This window comes from Artemia sp. Qi Xiang Cuo, chromosome 15 (assembly GCF_049724085.1).
Source record: "Artemia sp. Qi Xiang Cuo chromosome 15, ASM4972408v1, whole genome shotgun sequence".
In the NCBI taxonomy this organism is placed as follows: domain Eukaryota; kingdom Metazoa; phylum Arthropoda; class Branchiopoda; order Anostraca; family Artemiidae; genus Artemia; species Artemia sp. Qi Xiang Cuo.
In genome coordinates this window covers 57,056,743-57,077,241 of record NC_142808.1, presented here as the reverse complement: position 1 = coordinate 57,077,241, position 20,499 = coordinate 57,056,743, and the positions used below count along the sequence as shown (strand labels likewise).

General features: G+C 36.9%; 1 protein-coding gene across 3 annotated transcripts in view; it reads right to left on the bottom strand.

Annotated features, from left to right (window-relative positions):
* Nucleotides 1-20,499, bottom strand: part of LOC148943895 (zinc finger protein 704-like) — a 120,816-nt gene that overhangs the window by 8,948 nt on the left and 91,369 nt on the right. For all 3 annotated transcript variants that reach the window (XR_016142990.1, XM_089101638.1, XM_089101637.1), the window contains exons 6-8: nt 10,716-10,810; nt 8,945-9,162; nt 5,988-6,118 (exon numbers count right to left, since the gene is read on the bottom strand). Coding sequence is in view for 2 of the 3 variants with exons in the window: in XM_089101638.1 (XP_088957764.1) it covers nt 5,988-6,118; nt 8,945-9,162; nt 10,716-10,810 (444 nt within the window). In the remaining variant the exon portion in view is untranslated. The remainder of the gene's footprint in view (nt 1-5,987; nt 6,119-8,944; nt 9,163-10,715; nt 10,811-20,499) is intronic.

Here is a 20,499-nt window from a genome sequence, read left to right as displayed (position 1 = left end):
CAGTTCCTACCGACGGTGCTGACACCCTTCTCTTGACCTTTCAACCAGGGGCTCTGGGGCCAGCCTTCCTATGCATATACACATCCTTCCCATTTACCTTCCCTATATTTCTCCAGGTACCCATTTGCAGCTGAATCAAGTTTGGCTAAGCTTACTGTCACACTGAGTGACCCTCGTCACACAAAAAAATAAGTGGCGAAACCAAGACTCGAACCCAAAACTCCAAAGTAATAGGATCAAAGAGTATGGGTAACTTATAAGGATGGGAGCTGGCACTAGTGTCGACACAAAACATCAACGCCATCTAGCGTTTGGTGACATGTGGCATATTTTCAAGCTTTGTATTCGTTTTTCTGTCCGCAACTGATCAGACACTTATCACTACTCTAATTTTGCCAATTACACTGATTAAACCAATTAATATTATTAGTACGTTGAAAAAATGCTAAGTGTCGCCAAACGCTAGATGGCGTAGTTTTTTGTCGATGCTAGTGCCAGTTCTCACTCTTAAAGTTACCCATACTTTTTGCATAGAATCATAAGTCTAAAACGCCTTTATACTTTAGGGATAGGGGTTCGAGTGCTGGTGTTGCCAATTATTTGGTTTGGAGCGAGGCCGACTCTAACGAACCCATTTGTAAATTCGACTGACTGATACTTGTCTTCATTTTTACCTTTATTTGCGTATAATTTTAATTGTAAATAAGTGTATCGACATATGATTGACAATCTAGCAACAATAGTAAGGTGTTTTTATGCTATTATGAAAAATACAAGAGTTATTTTTCTATTTATATCTTAAAATTTATTTTATCCTAAGAAAATGAAATTCACAGCACAAATTACATTATCTTTGAATTTAAAACGGCTGGCTTCAAATCAAGAAAAAAAAAATCTAGATTTACATCATAAAGGCGGATCCAGGATTGTTTAGGGGGAGGGGGGGGCACAAAATGGGTTGATCCGATAAACTTGCGTTAGAAGCAAGTTTAATTGACGCAATCTTGCGTTAATTAAGTAAATTACACTACTTTAAACTAAGTTAGGGGGGGAGCACCCCTCGGCCCCCTCCAATGATCCACCACTGACATTATACCTGTAGAAGGGGAGACGCGCACTCCAAGAGCCCCCTTAATCATGAAAAAAAGTCTAAAAGATTTACATCATACCTGTAGAAGGGGAGACACGTACCCCAAGAGCCCCTTATAAATCCTGAATGTTTCAGCCTATATATTATTACTAGAATTATGTTGTATTTCTTAGATTATTCTTATATTTCATTAGAATTGGAGTCCAAAATGCACTTTTTGAGACACCTGTCCCTTTTCAAAAACTTCCTCAAAATAATACTTTATTTCTCCACCCATTCTGTAAGTATCTACCAGGGACATCAATTAGTCGGGAAGGGGTGGGCAAATACCTCATGGATTTTTTTCAGGAAAGACCTGTTAGAATACAGATGTTGCCAATTCAGAGCTAAAAATAATCCGTTTTTAACTTTCTTGATATTGGACATTTTGACAACTTGATATTGTGTTTATTGAACAATTTGCAGCAATATAAATAACAATAACATGCCGCTAGTCCTACGGATTAATCTAAAAACGAAACGCCTCTTGTGGGTATTTAGCTAGAAAATTACCAGTCGCATGGCCCAAAAAACGAACAAGAGATTTCCCAGAGATGACATTGCTTTACAAAACAAAAAACGACAGAATTCTTTACACTTATCCTCCGCTGATAGACTTATTCAACGATAAATTTAAAGAGATTCAATACATAAATGATCCTGCGAGCCTCAACGTCGACTGACCGTCTCAAAGACAATGGGTCCAATAGCAAATTCTACCAGGGGACTTGGCACCGTCGAGAGCTATTGATAATCTGTGGTTTGACAATGAAATTTGGTTGACAAGACAATTGAATTTTTATGTCCCCTATATTGGCAAGATTTCCAATCAAAGTGGGTAGCGCCTCAGGGAACTCCCAAATCTGCCAAATTGCTGAAGTGAAATTTCCTTTGAGCTGATTTTGAGCATGTTTCCTAGCAGGTTTTTTACACCTTTTTAGGGACTGAACTTTCAAAGTAAAATTCTGCTTTATTTAATCGAAAAGACAAATTTCACACTTTCTAATGATGTAAGTTTCATTGAAACTACATATTTCTACCTTTGGCACAAAGCGAGAGAATTTAAGTGTTTTTTCTAAGATTTTCGGGAAATTAGGTGTCAGTTTTTAGTTCTCTGTCGTTTATTCTGATTTCTTATTCAAATTCTACAAGTTATGGCAAGACCACACAACCAATTCTAGATAGTTTAGCTAAACAAACCAAAAAGTTATAATATATGAGTTATGGGGATCCTTTAAGATATCAAATCCCCTTAAACAATAAGACGAAATGCATCATCATAAACAATCCATTTGTGTAGAAATACAAGAGGTAGCACATGCCCCAGAGACATGGGCACCCATATGGGGGGAGTGGGGGGCTCCCCCCCCCCCCCCGGGCTGAATTATGCTGCCTTATATTTCATATTTTTGTTTTGAGATTTCTATTATACAGAATTGGAAGTGCCGATTAGACCAACTAAGCCCCCCCCCCCCTAAAATTCAGCGTATGGGCGCCAATGCCCAGAGATGGTTGTTTATCCTATGAGGGAACATGATTACAATTTAGTAGGTGAAGTAAATAATGATGAAATTAAGTTGGTATTCAAGAATTTAAAAGGGGGTTCGGCTGCAGATGTACCAATAACCTTATTTAAGAATTTTCGTTCAATTTTTATGTCAATAATTGTTTTTCTTTGTAATAAGGTGTTAACTTCGATCATTGCTTATGCCGCTTTTTAAGAGAGGAAAGCCCAAGTTGCACAAAAATTATCATCTAATAGCGCTTGTCCCTGCTTTAAGTAAGGTACTGGAGAAAATACCAGGCTTTCTAAATGGTTAAATAAAAATAGCATAATACATGAAGAACAAGGAGGTTTTAGGACAGGGTACGGGATGGTAGATACAATATTTATTTAAATATTTAAAGTGTGGAAAGGGAAAAACTTGTCTTTATGTGGGATTTCTGGACCTCGATAAGGCGTTCGACAGTGTCGACAGAGAGCTATTGAAGGATGCCCTGTTTAGAACTGGCCTCCCACACTTGTTTGTCAGGTTGATAGTGAGTATGTATATTTGTGAGTGGAATTGTGTTAGTTGGTAACAGGTTTTCTAGGCTTTTTAATATTAAGCTGGGGGTAAAACAGGACAGCACTCTTTCTCCTAAATTGTTTAACATTTTTATAAATGATGTTGTTGATTTTCTAGATAATAGATGGGCTCCGAAAGTTAGACCCATAAACTATCACTTTTATTATTTGCAGATGATATTGCTTTAGTGGCTAGTACACCGCAAGATCTGCAAACGCTTCTGAGTCTCAGAAGAATATTTGCAGATGAAAAAATTAAGGCTGAATGTTGAAAAGAGTGAAGTTGTTATTTAAAAAAAAAAGGAAAGTAAGCGGTGAAGATAATTATAGATTTAAATTTAATAATAAGGAACTGAATGTAAGTAAAAGAATAAAATATTTAGGATTCGTTTTATCGGAAAATGGAAGTTTAAAGAGTCATGTTGTCGAAACATTTTAATAGAGGCAAAGTGGCACTGCAGTCTCCAGTTTTTAGATACCAGACAATAATGGAGATCTGAGGTGGAAAAGCGGCACAGTAGTTGGAGTCCCTCCAGCTCCAGTATTATAAAAGAGTGTTTGGGTTATATCAGACAACTCATTCACAGATTCTGAAAGGTGATATGGGCCTGTTTTCGTTAAAACTACGTAGGTCTATTTTGATGATTAGATTTTGGTTGAAGCTCACTAGGTGTAATGAAGATAGACTAGTAAGAGCAGCTTATTATCAGATGTTGAATTATGGTTTGAAAACGTCGTGGCCGTCCCAAATTAAGTCATTACTAGAAAGAGTGGGAATGCCTCACTTATGGAATGATGGTCTTGGTTCCCGTGATCTACCAACAGATTTAGCAGGGCCGTATCCATGATTCTTTTTCGGAGAGGGTTTTGCCTAAAAACAATTTGGGGGGAGGGGGGTTACACAACAAAAACTAAAAAACGCATACAAAATTTGTTTATGTCCATCTTTGTTACTCTTTAACGAGTCAGACAAACCTTTCGGGGGAAGGGTCAAACCCCCTAACCCTCCTCCCCCCTGGATACGGCCTTGAGATTTAGAAAGCGAGGTACAATTTATCTTAGAGACAGGGGCTGGTTTTAAATTCTGCAACGTTGAATCATTATAATCAGGCTAAACCTAGTTTTGGAGAGGAAGTTTATTTCCAATTTAATTTACCGGCTATTATTTTATGTCGATGGATTCAGCTTAGGGCGTATTACCATCCAATCCAGAGCAGGCAGAAGGTGTTCAACGAAAAGATAGTTGATCCTGAAGGGAGGTCTATGTGTCCTCTTTGTAAAGATGTGGATGAAGATTTGGACCCTTTCCTCCGGAAGTGCCCGATGCTCTTTGATTTAAGGGAAAAACATTTACATGGGATTGGTTTGCCACTACCTGGTATTTTGCAAAGTAGTAATCCAACCACAATATAGATAAAATTTTAGAACGAAGTAAAAGTTTATACAATTAATTAGTAATTATTATATAGAATTACAATTATTTTCTCGCTAAATTACCATTAGGTATTTTTTCGCTATGTATTATGCTTCTGTGTGCTTTATAATTTGTTCTGTGGTGATTTCTTCATTTTTTATAATTTTTTTTTATGTATATAGCTCATGGGCTTTTGAAAACACGATGTATCTATCTATTTAAACACCCGGCATGGCCGACATGACTCTATGGCCGAAAATGCTGAATGAAAAAAAAACAAGAAAAACACGCTAAAACCAGAAATAACGAGAAACCATCCCCTACTCGTTACCCGCCGAAATCCAAGTCAGAGCAAAGTGCCACTTGCAATAAAGAGTTCAAAATACTTCAAACTTGGCTAAGAGACAACCACGGCACGGATTGTTTAAGGAAAAAAAATCCGGAAATCAAGACGTCTTTCATTATTTTCTGAAGGCACTAGAAAGGGGACACTTTTTAGCTGACTTTGGCTAAATATTCTAGATGCAGCCAGGGGTTTAAGTCTGATCTGACTGATGGACTGAACGGAATTCGAATGTTGCCAGAGCCACGAAAAATGGTACCTTTTACCTTTTTTATATTTACACTGAAAAAAGAAAAACAACAAAATTGCACCACTAGCTTTTGACAAATACATTCTGCTCCGTCCTTGTACTTGCGACCCCCCTCCTTGTACTTGCTTGCCCCATTTACTTACTCAGACTTTTGCCGATAGATATCGAAGTTTTATGATTTATAATTTACCCGGTTTTCGCCTTTTCATTAATTTGACCCTTTGATCCAATAAAGGGAAACGTGCCTGTCACAGCTCCCTACCCCCCTTCGAAAGGGCGTTGTTGTTCTTAAAATCAATGTACTTCATAGTTAAAGACAAGGTTCCATTGAATTATAATCCATTAAGTTCATTTCTCATTTAACCGCACTGCGCTCCTCATTGAACGCAATGTTGCCAGATGCCTGTAGTTTTACTAGTGAAGTTGTTCCTAAATTACCATTTTCTTAGCAAAAATGGGCCGAAAGTAATATTTAAGAAGTTCACTTCGAAAAGTGCGGTCATTCAAGGAAATCAATGCGCAATCACACACACAAAAAAGAAAATTGTCAAACGTGCAAATGCGCTTTATGTGGCAAGAATGGAGAACACTGGCGAGTACGCCCTCTCATTCCACCCTTTTCAAAGTTTCCACTTTGGCCAACTCCTGCAAAACACAAAAGTTTCTATGACGTCGAAGTCTATGTCGCTGACTATATCCGCCCCTCCTTTGGCTTATTGCGCCCTCGCAATTAGTCCGAAAATTTTTATTAGACAAGACATAATTTGACAATATTCTAATTACCATAGAGGCAGTGTCGCCACTTTCGCTCCAAGAAACACTTCTCGTACGACCACTGCTTTGATGGATAACAGATGGCCTCTCATTCAAATGAGGAAAATATGCACCAGGAGTAGTAGACTTATAGTCAGGATCTAATAAAATATATAAAAATAAGTATAACATATTAAAAGTATATTATCATAATATATAGTATAAGATAGTAAATTTCGTAAGAAAAATTGAAAATTTGCCCCCCCCCCAAATATATTACTATATATTATAATATATAGTATAAATAGAATATTAGTATAATAGTAGAAAATAGTAGGCTTGCCATCATTGTGCCTAGTGCTAAATCTAAAGCTACGAACCATTTCGTTGAATCAACATTAACCTGGTTAATCACTAATTTATATTAAGTGTTGTTAATTATTGAGAGTAGACATTTTTAATGACGAAATTTATGGCACAAAAAGTAAAAACTTAAGTAAAAAGTAAGAACTTAACAAAAGTTAATAACTTAAGTAAAAACTTAAGACTTTATGTGCCCCTAGCATTTTGCACCTCCCCCCCCCCTTAGATTCTGAATTTTCTCATTGAAAAATACCTCTTTTTTGTTATTTTAATTAAAAACTGAAAAAAATTGTCCCCTTAGATTTTGACAAAAACACCACCACCTGCATTTTCGTGGATTGACACCAATGCTACCAAACGGTTTACCTATTTTTTTATTCTTTTAGGTATTTTTCTATTCTTCAGGTATTTTTCTATTCTTAAGAAAAGTAGCTTAAATAAAATCTGAACGAACGATTTTAATTTTTACAGGTTTCTTCTTTATCTTCCACCTTGGGCGAAGAAACCGTTTCTTAAGTAATTTAGGCGTATCTGATATAATTCGATGTTGGAGATAGGGCATAAGAAACTCCCAGGCATAGCTATGCGCGTTTATCCCCTTGCAGTTGCCTTTATCCCCTTGCAGTTGCCTTTATCCCCTCGCAGTTGCCTTATCCGATTTTTTGCTCCGTTGGTTATGTATACTTCTTGTGTTTTGTTTACTATTGTTGCTCCACCTTTACACTCATTTTGTAAGTTTGAGTTAGAAGCAAATTCAGGAGAAATGGGTGTTTAAATCGGGATTATCTTTCTCTTGCAGGAATATTTCTTTTATCGATCGATGTTAACATTTGATATTTATTAATAACCTTATCCCGGAAAGTTTCACTAATTTCAAATATATAAGAGAGAAGGGTAAATTGATGGTTTTTTAGAGGGGGGGATGGGGGATAGTTTTGCATTAAAGCAGCATGAAAAACATACATAAAAACTAACAAATGAATAAAAACCGTTTCATTCTAGTCAACTTTTACCACTTCCGACAAAACCCGCTGAATCGCATTTTCTAGGTATGTTTTTGGTTTAAGAAGGGTTGAGCTGAATGGGCGGGACTGGAATAGGGGTTGAGCCAAAAAGGGTTGTGTTAGATGGAAGATGGGCCAGGGTCGTCGTTTGGGGGGAGGGGGGCAGTCGCCCTTCAATAATGTGGAGAAAAAAAATTATTAAATACCCCATGCCCTTTGACTATCAAGATATGGACCCCTTTTGTCCCCTCCCCAAATGAAAATGCTGGAAATTCGCCCCTGAGATTAGCTGCCCCAGGATTGATTTAAATGAGGATTGAACTGCATGGGAGTTGATTTAAATAAAGCTTGAGTTGCAGAAAGGTTGAGTTAAATGGGGTTGAATTAAATGAAGGTTGAATTAAATGGGGCTTTGAATTAAATCAGGCTTAAGTTGTAGGGCAGTTGAGTTGAATGCTACTTTTTTTACTTACACTTTTTCGCAAGTTGACCAATGGTCTGCGTTGAGCAGTTACCCATCTCCTGGCTTAATACCTTTGGCCGTGAGTGCAATGCGGGGATGTGAGCAAATCATCTGACGCTTCCTGTGTTTTTCCCTCAGATTTCTCCAGGTACCCATTGAGACTCTGGCTAAGCTGACAGAGTTCACTGACCCCCATCTCAAACCAAATAATCAGCGACACCGGGACTCAAACCCTTATCCCCAGAATGTCAAGTCTGAGGTGCTAAATTGGGGTGAGTTGAATGGTGGTTCAGTTAAACGAGGGTTGATTTGCACGAGGGTTAAGTTGAACGGGTTCAGTTGCACAGGCACCATCAAAAGTATCCGCTTCCTAGACTGAAACCAAAATATGCAAAATTCAGATATTTCAAATTTGCTCACTAAAAGTTATTAGCATAAGCAAGTTTGTATGGTTTTAGGGAAAGGGAGAGAGTCCCCAAAACAACGTGCCCTTGATAAAAATTACACCGTGACGTTCAATATACCTGAGAGGCATTGAGCGGAGGTCTTATACTAAACTTAAAAAAAAAATGCATGCTGACCAATCTCCTACGTTGCGCAGGTGCGATCTCCTGATTCGATGCCTTCGGCCGGGAGTGCAATACGCGGTTTGGGGCAAATCATCCGACGCTTCCCATGTTTCTCCCCCAGATTTCTCCAGGTACCCCTTTGGAGCTGCGTCAACTCTGGATGAGCTTACAGGGTCACACCATTGACCCTCGTTCCCAACCTAATAACCAGCGACACCCCGACTCGACCCCTGACCTTAGGAATTCAAGTCCGGGGCGCTAACCACTCGCTTAGGACGGTTTCAAAATACCGATAGAAATATAAAATTTCACATTTTCTTCAACAGAGGTTGGACACAGATGCATGTTAATTTTTTTCTCAACTATCATATCAAACCAATGGTAGTAGAATGTCGGGAGAGGGTTCATGACTGAGCGTCCTTTAAAAAAAAATGTGCCATTTCAAAGTCCCAATTTAAGGTATTTTGTAACCCAATGCAGCAGTTTTCGCCCATTGGTCAAACATTCGGAATAGGGAAATCTCTGTTTTGGTCCAAATAGGAAAATACTGGGGATAAAGTAATTTTCAATTTAGAGTATTCAACTCACCCTCATATGGAGGTCGAACCATATCACTATGGGACATGGTAGGATCGAAACTTTTGCTGAAATTCTTCAGGTTTCTGCTCTCCTCTTGATAGGAATGAAATTCTTTCTGCATTGAACTAGACCATATATCAACAGCAGCGTTGTCATCTGCTTCGTCTTCCGTGTAATAAAAGTCTTCTTCGTGGTCACTTAGGTCCATAGCGCCCAACGGTTTCGGCCTAAAAAAACGAAAAATTAGCATATATACAACCATGGTCAAATGAACCAGCATGTGGAACGTTAAACTGAAGACGGCCAAACCAAAATCGGATGAATACTTTTCCCTCTGTGAGAGGTGTATAAATAATACATATATATATATATATATATATATATATATATATATATATATATATATATATATATATATATATATATATATAGGCCTACTAAAGAATTTTGTTTGGATGAAAAGGAGTATTATTGTTTGTATGGATAGAAATTCTGTGAGACTTCTGATCTTCTACATAACTGAGGTCATCACAACCTCTACAACCGGATTTTCTTATCGATAACTTCATAACATATATTTTTTTAAACACATTGAAGTACTTCATATAAATAGAAAAAGACAAATATTACCATTTAAAATTACTGAAAACCAAGTTCCTAGCAGTATTTGCCACCCCAATGAAATTACATGGCGGGGCTGATGATAGCCTGCCTTGCCTTTTCCACCTCTGTGCTGGTAGATATGAGAATTTAACATATTAGCTATACAGAGAAATATTCTAATTAATCCCTACTCACCCCTTCCTCTTTCAACGCTTATCTGAAGCCTCATGAAGAGTAAGCAGTTTGTCCATCAAAATGTAGGAATCTACCCTACTCCTACCTAAACAATGAGTCACTCCCCCTCATTATAGCTTATACACAATTACAGATCACCAGACTTAGCCTAATTTCATTACAAATAAAGTGAATCAACTTGGTTGAATCCAGAACTATCACCGGGTGGCATTACTTCTTTTGCAACTACGAAGCCTCAAATATAGTTATTGATACTTTTAAACCAATTAGCTTCCCCAGGTTTAAATTGATTGCAAATTCGTCCTCTTCGGGGTAAAGTCGTAGTTTGGTGCCCTAAAACACCTAAACTGTCACCCAACCACCACTGCTGTTTTGGCGTCTGGCCCCCTGGAAAATTTTCTGCCGGCACCCTAGTTGTATAGTAAGAAAATATCAATGTTTATTATTAAATTTTCATTTTAAAATTTATTTTTATATTTTTGTAGAATCTAGTTACTTATATGCATTGCTTATGAATTTTACTTTACTTATTTATTATATATATATATATATATATATATATATATATATATATATATATATATATATATATATATATATATATATATATATATATATATATATATATATATATATATATATATATATATATATATATATATATATATATATATATATATATATATATATATATATATATATATATATATACAAACAATCAGGCTTCATTTCACTGTCCTTGGTACTTCAATGTAATGCTAGCTAATACTTATTAACACAATTATTTATAACAACATTGATTATTAATAAATAATTTACTAATTACTATTAATATAGTTATTAATTCATTAATATAGTTAATTCTAATTATGTAGTTATTAACAAGTTTATTAACTAATAATCAACAACAATGATTAGTTATCAATTATTAATACAACAATTTATGAAAATAATTATTATTAATACAATATTAGGCACTCACCCCAAATGAACCAATCTTATATGCTTTTCGATCATTTTTCTTGAAGGGGTCAGGGCAGTACAACCTCGCCACGTGCAACGGAACACTCGACGTTTCTGCAAAACGAATTAAAACATCAATCATAGTCAACACAAGGATTTCATTATTCAAAATTGATTTCGCTCGCTTGTTTGGAACGAATTCCCGGAAAATAACTGTATTCTTCTTTCTATGAAAAGCTTTGCCCTAGTTTTACAAAATATTGTTATTAGAGTATTTGCAAATTTATGCCCTTCTGAACCGTGTCGAGAGGCTTATGTTAGGTTGAAAATACTCCCAGCAGATGCTCTCTGTGACTTTTATTCTGGAGTTTTTATGTATAATTGCGTAAGAGGCAAGTCTGCTTCTTTTCCAAGTGTGTTCACCCAAGTTAATGAAGTTCATTCCCATGGCACAAGGTCAATGAACAAAATTTATGTTAATAATTACATTTTCTCTTATTTTAAGGGGGGAATCAATGAAATTCGCTAAATGAGAATGTTAAAAATAGTAATTTAAGTGAATTTAAAAGGCTGTTGAAGAATGAATTTTTTTCTAAATATGATTTTAATGATTCTAATAGGCTGCATAGTTGACAGATTAAATTGGTATTAAATCACTAAAGGTAGCGTTTGATTTTTATTGAGGTATGTTAAGGAAGGAGTTGAGTGTGGAGTGAAGGAGTTGAGTGTGGAGTGTTAAGCGAGTGATAGCAGGGTATAGTATGTTATAGTTGCATTTTGTTTTTACACCCCCTTCTGAGGTTTATGTTAAGTTGCATTTTCGTTCTTTTTCGTTTTTTATGTTTGGTTATCCCTCCTCCATATCATGCTGCGGCATTTAGAAGGGATGTGTTTATGTTAAGCATGGGCGTAGGAAGCATTAGGCAGCATATTGTCTAGGGGGGGGGGCAGTCTATAGTGTGATGGAGTTTTATCAACTGCTTTTTCCAAACCATCTGCTTTTTCAGCCATATCTAATGTAATGTTGTTAAATAAATAAGTATGAGTAGATGTGAAGCGCTTTCTCAACTGACGTAATAAGGGTCATAAGGATCGTACATCTTAGGAAGCTTATACATAAATTGCGAAGAGAAGATTCTGCCTTGAGCTAGTCCATCCATATGTAGAGACCAAGTCTTTCCTTTATTAACTCCTTATTAGTAGATATAGGGGATTAGAAGAGACCACGCCTCCCTTTCATTCTAAACTAATAGGTATTCCAAACGTTTGACCGGGTTTTATTTAAATATTAAGATGAACAATAAAAACAGATAGGCATTTTTCTTTTAAATGCTGTTATTGCCACTATTTGTCAATTAAGAGAAACCGCTAAAGCAATTGCAGCCAAGGCTTAAGGCCACCCTCCATTAGAAACATTTTACAAAGAATTTCAGCAGTGATAATGTTAAGCTGGAAAATGAGCACATGAGCGTAACACATGAGGTGGAGATGTGGGGAAGGACGGAGCAGAATGTATTTGTCAAAAGCTAGCGGTGCAATTTTGTTGTTTTTCATTTTTTCAATGTATATATAAAAAAGGTGACTTTCAATGAAATTACCATAAAAAGCACTTTCAAAACCTAGGGGAGTGAGGCAAGTGGAGGGGCGAGTCAGAAGAATGACTTGAAATTCTCCCGTTTTAATCCAAATGGTCATTTATTGAAAGCTATAGGAGGGGTATGAACCCTTTGCAAAAACTGCATGACTCCATATGGATGTCTTATTCACTAAAAAATGAATTCTCAATATTTTCTAATTTTTTAGACATATATGGTTGTTCAAGTTCCCACTTAACCAATCGAAAAAAGATTTTCACTGTTTTGGTACTTTAAGGGAAATGTTTGAACCTACCATTCATGGAAGCCTTTTAATCCTATTTACCTTAAAGATCGTTTCTTTCACATTAAAACGGAGAAACTGTAATCTATGCAACATGTGCTACGGAAAGCCATATTAGCTCTCAAAACAAAGATTTAACCTTTTCAAAAAAAAAAATTGAATCATGGATATTTTGTTTTTCAGTTAGAAGAAAACAAAGCACATAATCATGAAATTATACAAAATAGGCAATTGCTCGGGGCCGTATAAAGTAGATTGACGTCATAATCGGAGAGGTACCCCTCCCCCCTCGAAATGTGACCCCTTGGATTAAAAAACAAAACACACTTTTCGCTTTCTTTATGGTCAACATCACATTACTGACATCATATAGCATAGTTAGAATATCGGTTGTATGTGTGCGGAGATGTTTCCAGGTTTGAACCTACCACTCTCTCGAATGTCATATGTTGATACACAGGTTTTAGGCTATCTAATATCAAAGAGGACCAAAAAAAAGTTATTACAATTTTAATCAATTATCAATAAAAAAGTTTTTAATTAAAAGTTTCATTATTAAAAAAATTCAAATATAATGCTTATAATCTTCACATAAATCGACTTTTGTTCCTGTTTTGATTTTTTTTTTTTCTGTGTATTGATAGCCCAGGATGAGCTAAATACTAAATATTTTTTAAACTTGATATAGAAGATAAAAATATAAAATATCATAATAATAATATATATTGCAAGTAATATAGCATTCGCGCAATAACTTTTGAGTCTTAGCCGACAAATTTCAGAAGGTGACAGACGGTTTTCAAAAATATAAAATTATTGTTCATGATAACATGGTAACAGTGAACTCAATCCATCTCAGTTAAAATAGTTCAAAAGGCTATTGCAGTCCATGCTCATATAACATATAACATTTAGTTATATAATATATGTCAACTATATATGTTATAGTTATATGTTTTATCCTAAAATACAGAAATAGTTGGATTTCTTAGTTTTTCAAACATATGGGTTTGTTTCACCGAAGATTTTTTGTTTCAACGAAGAAGTTTCACCCTCTTTCATGCAAATAACTGTTCGTTAATAACAACCGAAAAAAATCGTCTCCTGTAAAATTTATAATGTGGACATACAGCCTTTTGATTCACAACAACGGACCGGGCTTTGCTTTTGTTTTTGTAAATAGCTTCTAGCTTTTACCCGAGAGTTATCACAGGCTGGTATAAAATTTTGAATATAAAATTTTATTTTCCAATTGTTTTACTGCTTTCACCATGCACACAACCAGGTAGGGGCCTGCTCCCCTGAAATCATAAGTTTCCTCAAATATTTCTTGGCACATTTTATTCAAATTGACAAATATATTTGTTTTTTAAATGGCCCCTCCCCCCCCCCAAAAAAAATATTTTTTTATGTACGTACCTGGCTGTTACACAAACGTAACAGAAAGGAACACCCAAGTAAGGGGCTCAATTTTAGTCACAAAACTATGAAAGCTTATATCCAAAAGTAGCTTTCCTCGTTCGACTTAATATTGAGCCCTATTGAGGCCTTAGGTCGTCTGGCATTGATATATACTGAGTTGCAGAACGGCGCCAAACCAAACACCCTTTTCTGAAGTGCCGTTGTACCCCAGCCACAAATATATTTCAAATATATTTACTATACATAATTGACACTTTCGATGAGACGCAGGCACGCAGATGCTTTTTTTCAAGGAGGCACACTTGTGCCTCTATAAAGAGGCGACCCACCACAATGTTAAGCGATTTCAGGTCCTAGAGGTCGCAGAGAGACGGCGGTAATCGTATTTTGTAGCCCAAGCTCAAACTAAGAAACTTGCAAAATTTCATCCTCCTCCGACTTTATCTTCATGGGGTAAACTGGGCCGGAAGTGTGGACCCTCCCACCACAGCCCCCCTTTTACGTTGTGCGATTGGGCTGAAATTTAGAGGTTAAGTTTTCCTAGGGCCCGGGAGCTTATCCTCAAAATTTCAGCTCAATCTGATAACTACTTCCCTGTTTTCAAAAAACCAAGTACAGCCACTTAAAATTCATCATTTCTTTTTTTTTTCTTAGCCACGCCTACAGGCCACAGTTGGCAACGGATCCGGTTGAATGAGGACTCATTCAAAGCAGAATTCGACCTGTTAGGGCCTTTTGATATTTTCAGACCGAAAAAATTACCCCCCGAATTTACATTTACGAAAAACCTTAGTTTTTTTCAAATAATACAGATAAACAGGTTAGACATGCTTTGTTATGAAAATATCTGCGCGTCAATTTTCATAACAAAGCATGTCTAACCTGTTTATGTGTATTATTTGAAAAAAAAACTACGTTTTCTAAAGAGTTAAAGAGGCTGAGTTACAAAGTCAACCCTTAAAACGTACAGGGATTAGGAGGCACAGTTGGGGGGGCTGTTAAAGAGGCTGAGTCACAAGTTCGAACCTTAAAACGTACAGGGATTAGGAGGCACCCTGTACGACGTGATTTGAGTATTCAGGAATTAAAAGCCTTAACACAAGAATGTTCAAGAGCGGGGGGTTTGGGGGCGGCAGCCCCCCAACTTCAACTCCTGACACGATCAGCTAACAGTTAGTCAAGCAATAATAAGTAATAAACTGTACAAAAACGTGCATAAATTATTTGAAAATAACTACGTTTTCTAAAGAGTTAAAGAGGCTGAGTTACAAGGTCAACCCTTAAAACGTACAGGGATTAGGAGGCACAGTTGGGGGGGCTGTTAAAGAGGCTGAGTCACAAGTTCGAACCTTAAAACGTACAGGGATTAGGAGGCACCCTGTACGCCGGGGTTTGATTATTCAGTAATTAAAAGCCTTACCACACGATTGTTCACGAGGGGTGGGTTGGGGGGGGGCGGCAGCCCCCCAACTTCAACTCCTGACACGATCAGCGAACAGTTAGTCAAGCAATAATAAGTAATAAACTGTACAAAAACGTGCAGAAATTATTTGAAAAAAACTACGTTTTCTAAAGAGTTAAAGAGGCTGAGTTACAAGGTCAACCCTTAAAACGTACAGGGATTAGGAGGCACAGTTGGGGGGGCTGTTAAAGAGGCTGAGTCACAAGTTCGAACCTTAAAACGTACAGGGATTAGGAGGCACCCTGTACGACGTGATTTGAGTATTCAGGAATTAAAAGCCTTAACACAAGAATGTTCAAGAGCGGGGGTTTGGGGGCGGCAGCCCCCCAACTTTAACTCCTGACACGATCAGCTAACAGTTAGTCAAGCAGTAATAAGTAATAAACTGTACAAAAACGTGCAGAAATTATTTGAAAAAAACTATGTTTTCTAAAGAGTTAAAGAGGCTGAGTTACAAGGTCGAACCTTAAAACGTACAGGGATTAGGAGGCACAGTTGGGGGGGTGCCGCCCCCAAAAACCCCCCCTTTAACAGCCTTTAAAAAAAAAAAAAAAAATTTAAACAGAAAGTAAGGAGCGACATTAAATCTGAAATCGGACCTAGGACCTGAAATGGAAACTGTACAAAAACGTGCAGAAATTATTTGAAAAAAACTACATTTTCTAAAGAGTTAAAGAGGCTGAGTTACAAGGTCGAACCTTAAAACGTACAGGGATTAGAGGCACAGTTGAGGGGCTGCCGCCCCCAAACCCCCGCTTTCGCACCCTTTAAATAAAAAAAAAAATTTAAACTGAAAGTAAGGAGCGACATTAAATCTTAAAACGAACAGAAATTATTCCGTATATGAAAGAGGCTGAGCCCTCCTCAACGCCTCGCTCTTTACGCTAAAGTTTTTATTGTTTAAAAAAAGAGTTGTGAGAAAGTCAAACTTTAGCGTAAAGAGCGAGGCGTTGAGGAGGGCACAGCCTCTTTCATATACGGAATAATTTCTGTTCGTTTTAAGATTTAATGTCGCTCCTTACTTTCAGTTTAAATTTTTTTTTTATTTAAAGGCTGCAAAAGCGGGGGTTTGGGGGCGGCAGCCCCCCAACTGTGCCTCCTAATCCCTGTACGTTTTAAGGTTCGACCTTGTAACTCAGCCTCTTTAACTCTTTAGAAAACGTAGTTTTTTTCAAATAATTAAGTATTAGAAGCTACAGTAATAACAATGGTCAAGTTTGTTCCTGAAATGTGGGCGCTTTAGAAGACGGGGGAGGATTTGATTGATTTTTCTGGAGGAATTGTCTACGGATTCTTTTGGGTACCCGTCTGACTGACCGTGGTTCAATCAGTAAGCTGTACGAGAAATGTGGTTTTTATCCTGATTTCTGGAGCTATAATGAAAGAAAGGTTGAGATAGCTAGGTCAATGTTATGCGGATGAAGGATTGCCAGAGATCGTCCTTTTCGGCCAACCATACAGGGCCAAACGAAAAGCAGGTCATTCCCAGAGCCGTTCCCAAGCCTGGTGGTGCCCGGGGAAAAAATAATTACAGCCCCCCCCCCTCCCGACCTATATAAGCAAAAACGCTGAATCAAAGTAAAAAGTATGATCAAAGTGGGCAATCCTCCAGACACCAGCCCCCCACTAGCTGCAATCCCCTCCAGCCACAGCACCCGGGGCAGCTGAACGGGTTACCCTTCCCTAGAAATGGCTTTGATCGTCCCTAATTGAGGTTTAAAGAGGCCGTAAGAAACGATTTAAAGGAAACTGGATCACCTTGGGAGGGTGTAAAGAGAGAGGAAGAGGGTGTAAAGAGAGAGGCATTGAAAAGATATGGACAGTGGAGGAGCGTAAACAGCTGTGTTGGTCTCAGGTGGCTAGGTTCTGCAGTGAGTTGTTAGTAATAGTAAGTTTCATTAGATGGAGACACATTTTATGCGTAGCTTGATAACTACGCTCCGTCTATTTTTTCTCCTGGTTAGACTTGGAACTTTCATTTTTTTTTCTTTTTTTATGCATTCCGTCTGAAAGGCTCTTTGACTAGTTAATCTATAATAGACTAATCAAAACAGCGTGTGTTTTGGCAACCTCATTACGCTTTTTCTCCATACCACAAGCATGTATTTTGAGGGAACGCCAACTGGCACCAGCTGCCGTGTACCAGGTGCGCGGTGGAAGTGTGTAAAACCTGGCGGAAACCGTGCGTTTCCGCCAAGTGTGGTGTGACAGTGCAGCACACTTGGCGTCCTGAGATATACACCATATGGCGGAAAATGGCAAGGCCGTATCCAGGGGGGATTGGGGGTTTAATCCCCCCCCCCCGAAATGTTTGTCTGAATCGTAAAAACGTAACAAAAATGGACATAAACAAATTTAGTATGCGTTTTTAGTTTTTTGGTGGGTAAGCCCCCCCCCCCCAAAAAAAAAAAATTGAATAAATCCTGGGTACGGCCTTGGAAAACGGGCACTCCTTCGGATCATTTCTTGGTTAGGCTAAGTTATGTTAGGTTAGGTTACATTTCGGATGCAGCCCACCATACTTAACTCCCACCCCACCCCCCTAATATGCAGACATAAAGCCCGAATTGTAGGCTATATACCCTTTCAACTCCCAATGCATCTCAGTTGTTTCAACCCGTGTACCTGTAACTCGAATCAACCTGATTGTGTTCTGAATAATAGACAATTACCCGGCAAATTTTTTAAAGTAAATTTTTATGAAAAGTCACATCTTTGGCGCATTTTCACTTTTTAAAAAATGGTGCATTCGGGACACTATCATTCTGAAGGCTGTGCTAGCTTCTACCAGACTTCTGGCAACATCGACTAAGCACTCAAGAATTTTTGATTTTCTTATCCATCATTCACGTCCCAGCCAAAAACCAACCACAGGCAATCATATCACACAAAGTTTTGATTTGTTTACGACAAACTCTCATCAATAAATCACCACTTAAATGTTTTAAATAAATATTTATCAGCAAAATCCTAACATTAGGTTCTGGTTACACTGAAGAGAAACAAAAGTTGCATTCTTGGGGCAGATCTAAATTCCCCAGAGGGATGCTTCTAATTTATCTTGTGCCAAAACATTATTTTACTTCTGAAATTGATCTCTCCTAAAGGGCAGAATCATAATGATACAAGGCTTAACAAAGAATGTGGAAAAAACAAAAACAAAACAACAGAGTCTTAAACCAAAGAGATTTGTTTTCTTTACAAAATTCTTCATTCAGGAGCAATCTTGGCAAAATCCCAGAACACAATCCTTGTGATTTTCCAAGATATATATAGGCCTATATATATGTATATATATATATATATATATATATATATATATATATATATATATATATATATATATATATATATATATATATATATATATATATATATATATATATATATATATATATATATATACTATCTTTATATGTGAGTAATAATTGTAATATCTGTTATAAGGCTCAAAAAACGAAAATTTACACTTGCAGTTACTATAACTGATGATTCTTTGGAACCAACACCTGAACTATCAAACGTGGTAAGATGCGAAATTTTACAACCTGGACCATCAATTGCGACAACACCAATACGGACAGCTAAAGCAAAGGCCATTGCTAAATTTTCTGAAGTAATCAAAATCCAAAAACGTATCAAAAACGAAAATGAAAAGCAAAGACACGGGCGGTTAGAAGATATACGAAAACGACAATTAGAGCGTGTTAAAAATGAAAATGAAGGGCAAAGACACACGCGGTTAGATGACATACGACAACAAAAAAGTGATGGAGTCCAAAATGAAAATGAAGAGCAGCGAATCAATTAAAATCAACTTGGACAGCGAGAATCAAAATGTGTCAAAATTGAAAATGATAACCATGATGATTGGGTTTGGGATTTTGACATGGATAAGGTCATCAATGCCTACCATACCTTTGTTAAAAAAACAAAGGTTTGGCGATATGTATTCCATAATAACGAAAGACAAGCCGAAGTGTAACGAACCAAACAAATTGAAAATGATAGCGATGATCGGATGATGACTGGTTTTTTGATTTTGACATGGATAAGGTCATCAATACCTACCATATCCTTGAAAATCAAAAATATGGACTGAATAAATCGTTGGAAGAAACAAAATGTGTTTGTCCCACCACCTGAACAATTAAAGAAACAAAGGTCGGTGATATGTCTTTCATAATGACAAAAGACAAGCCAAGGCAAAATAAGATGTTTTTTCCACCACCTAAACAATTTAAGTAAAAACAAAGGTTCGGCGATATGTCTTTCATAATGACAAAAGACAAGCGGAGACGAAAGTCAAAGATCCAATAAAAAAAAATGTTATTTTATAAAGGCTCCATTTCTAAATCAAGGTCCATATGGACGTCATGACATCAAGAAAAGGCTCAAACTGTCTGCGTTTAGATGACAAGCGACAGTAAGAATCTATACATGAAAGCCTGCCGCGTGCCCCATGCCTTTGTTAAAAAAACAAAGGTTCGGCGATACGTATTTCATAATGACGAGAGATAAGCCGAGGTGTAACGAACCAAACAAATTGAAAATCATAGCGATGATGATTTAGTTTTGGATTTTGACATGGATTAGGTCATCAATACCTACCATACTTTTGAAAATAAAAAAAAATGGACTGGTTGTATCATTGGAAGAAAAAGAAGTTTTTGTCCCACCACCTGAACAATTAAAAGAAACAATAGTGGTCGTCAATGCCTTCCATACCTTTGAAAATCAAAAACCTGGACTAGATAAGTCGTTTGAAGAAAAAAGAAGTTTTTGTCCCACCACCTGAACAATTGAAAGAAACAAAGGTTCGGTAGTATGTCTTACGACCAGAAATTACTATTAAATAATCAATGAAACCCAAAACGAACAGAAATTAAATAAACAGTCATAGCAAAAAAAAAGAAAACATACAACAAGTAATAATATAAATGAATAAATAGATCTTAAAGCGAGTAATGCTTAAATCGAACATGCAAATCAAGCTTAAAACTAAAAAGATATTTTGCTATTGAAGTATAAATGAAACTCA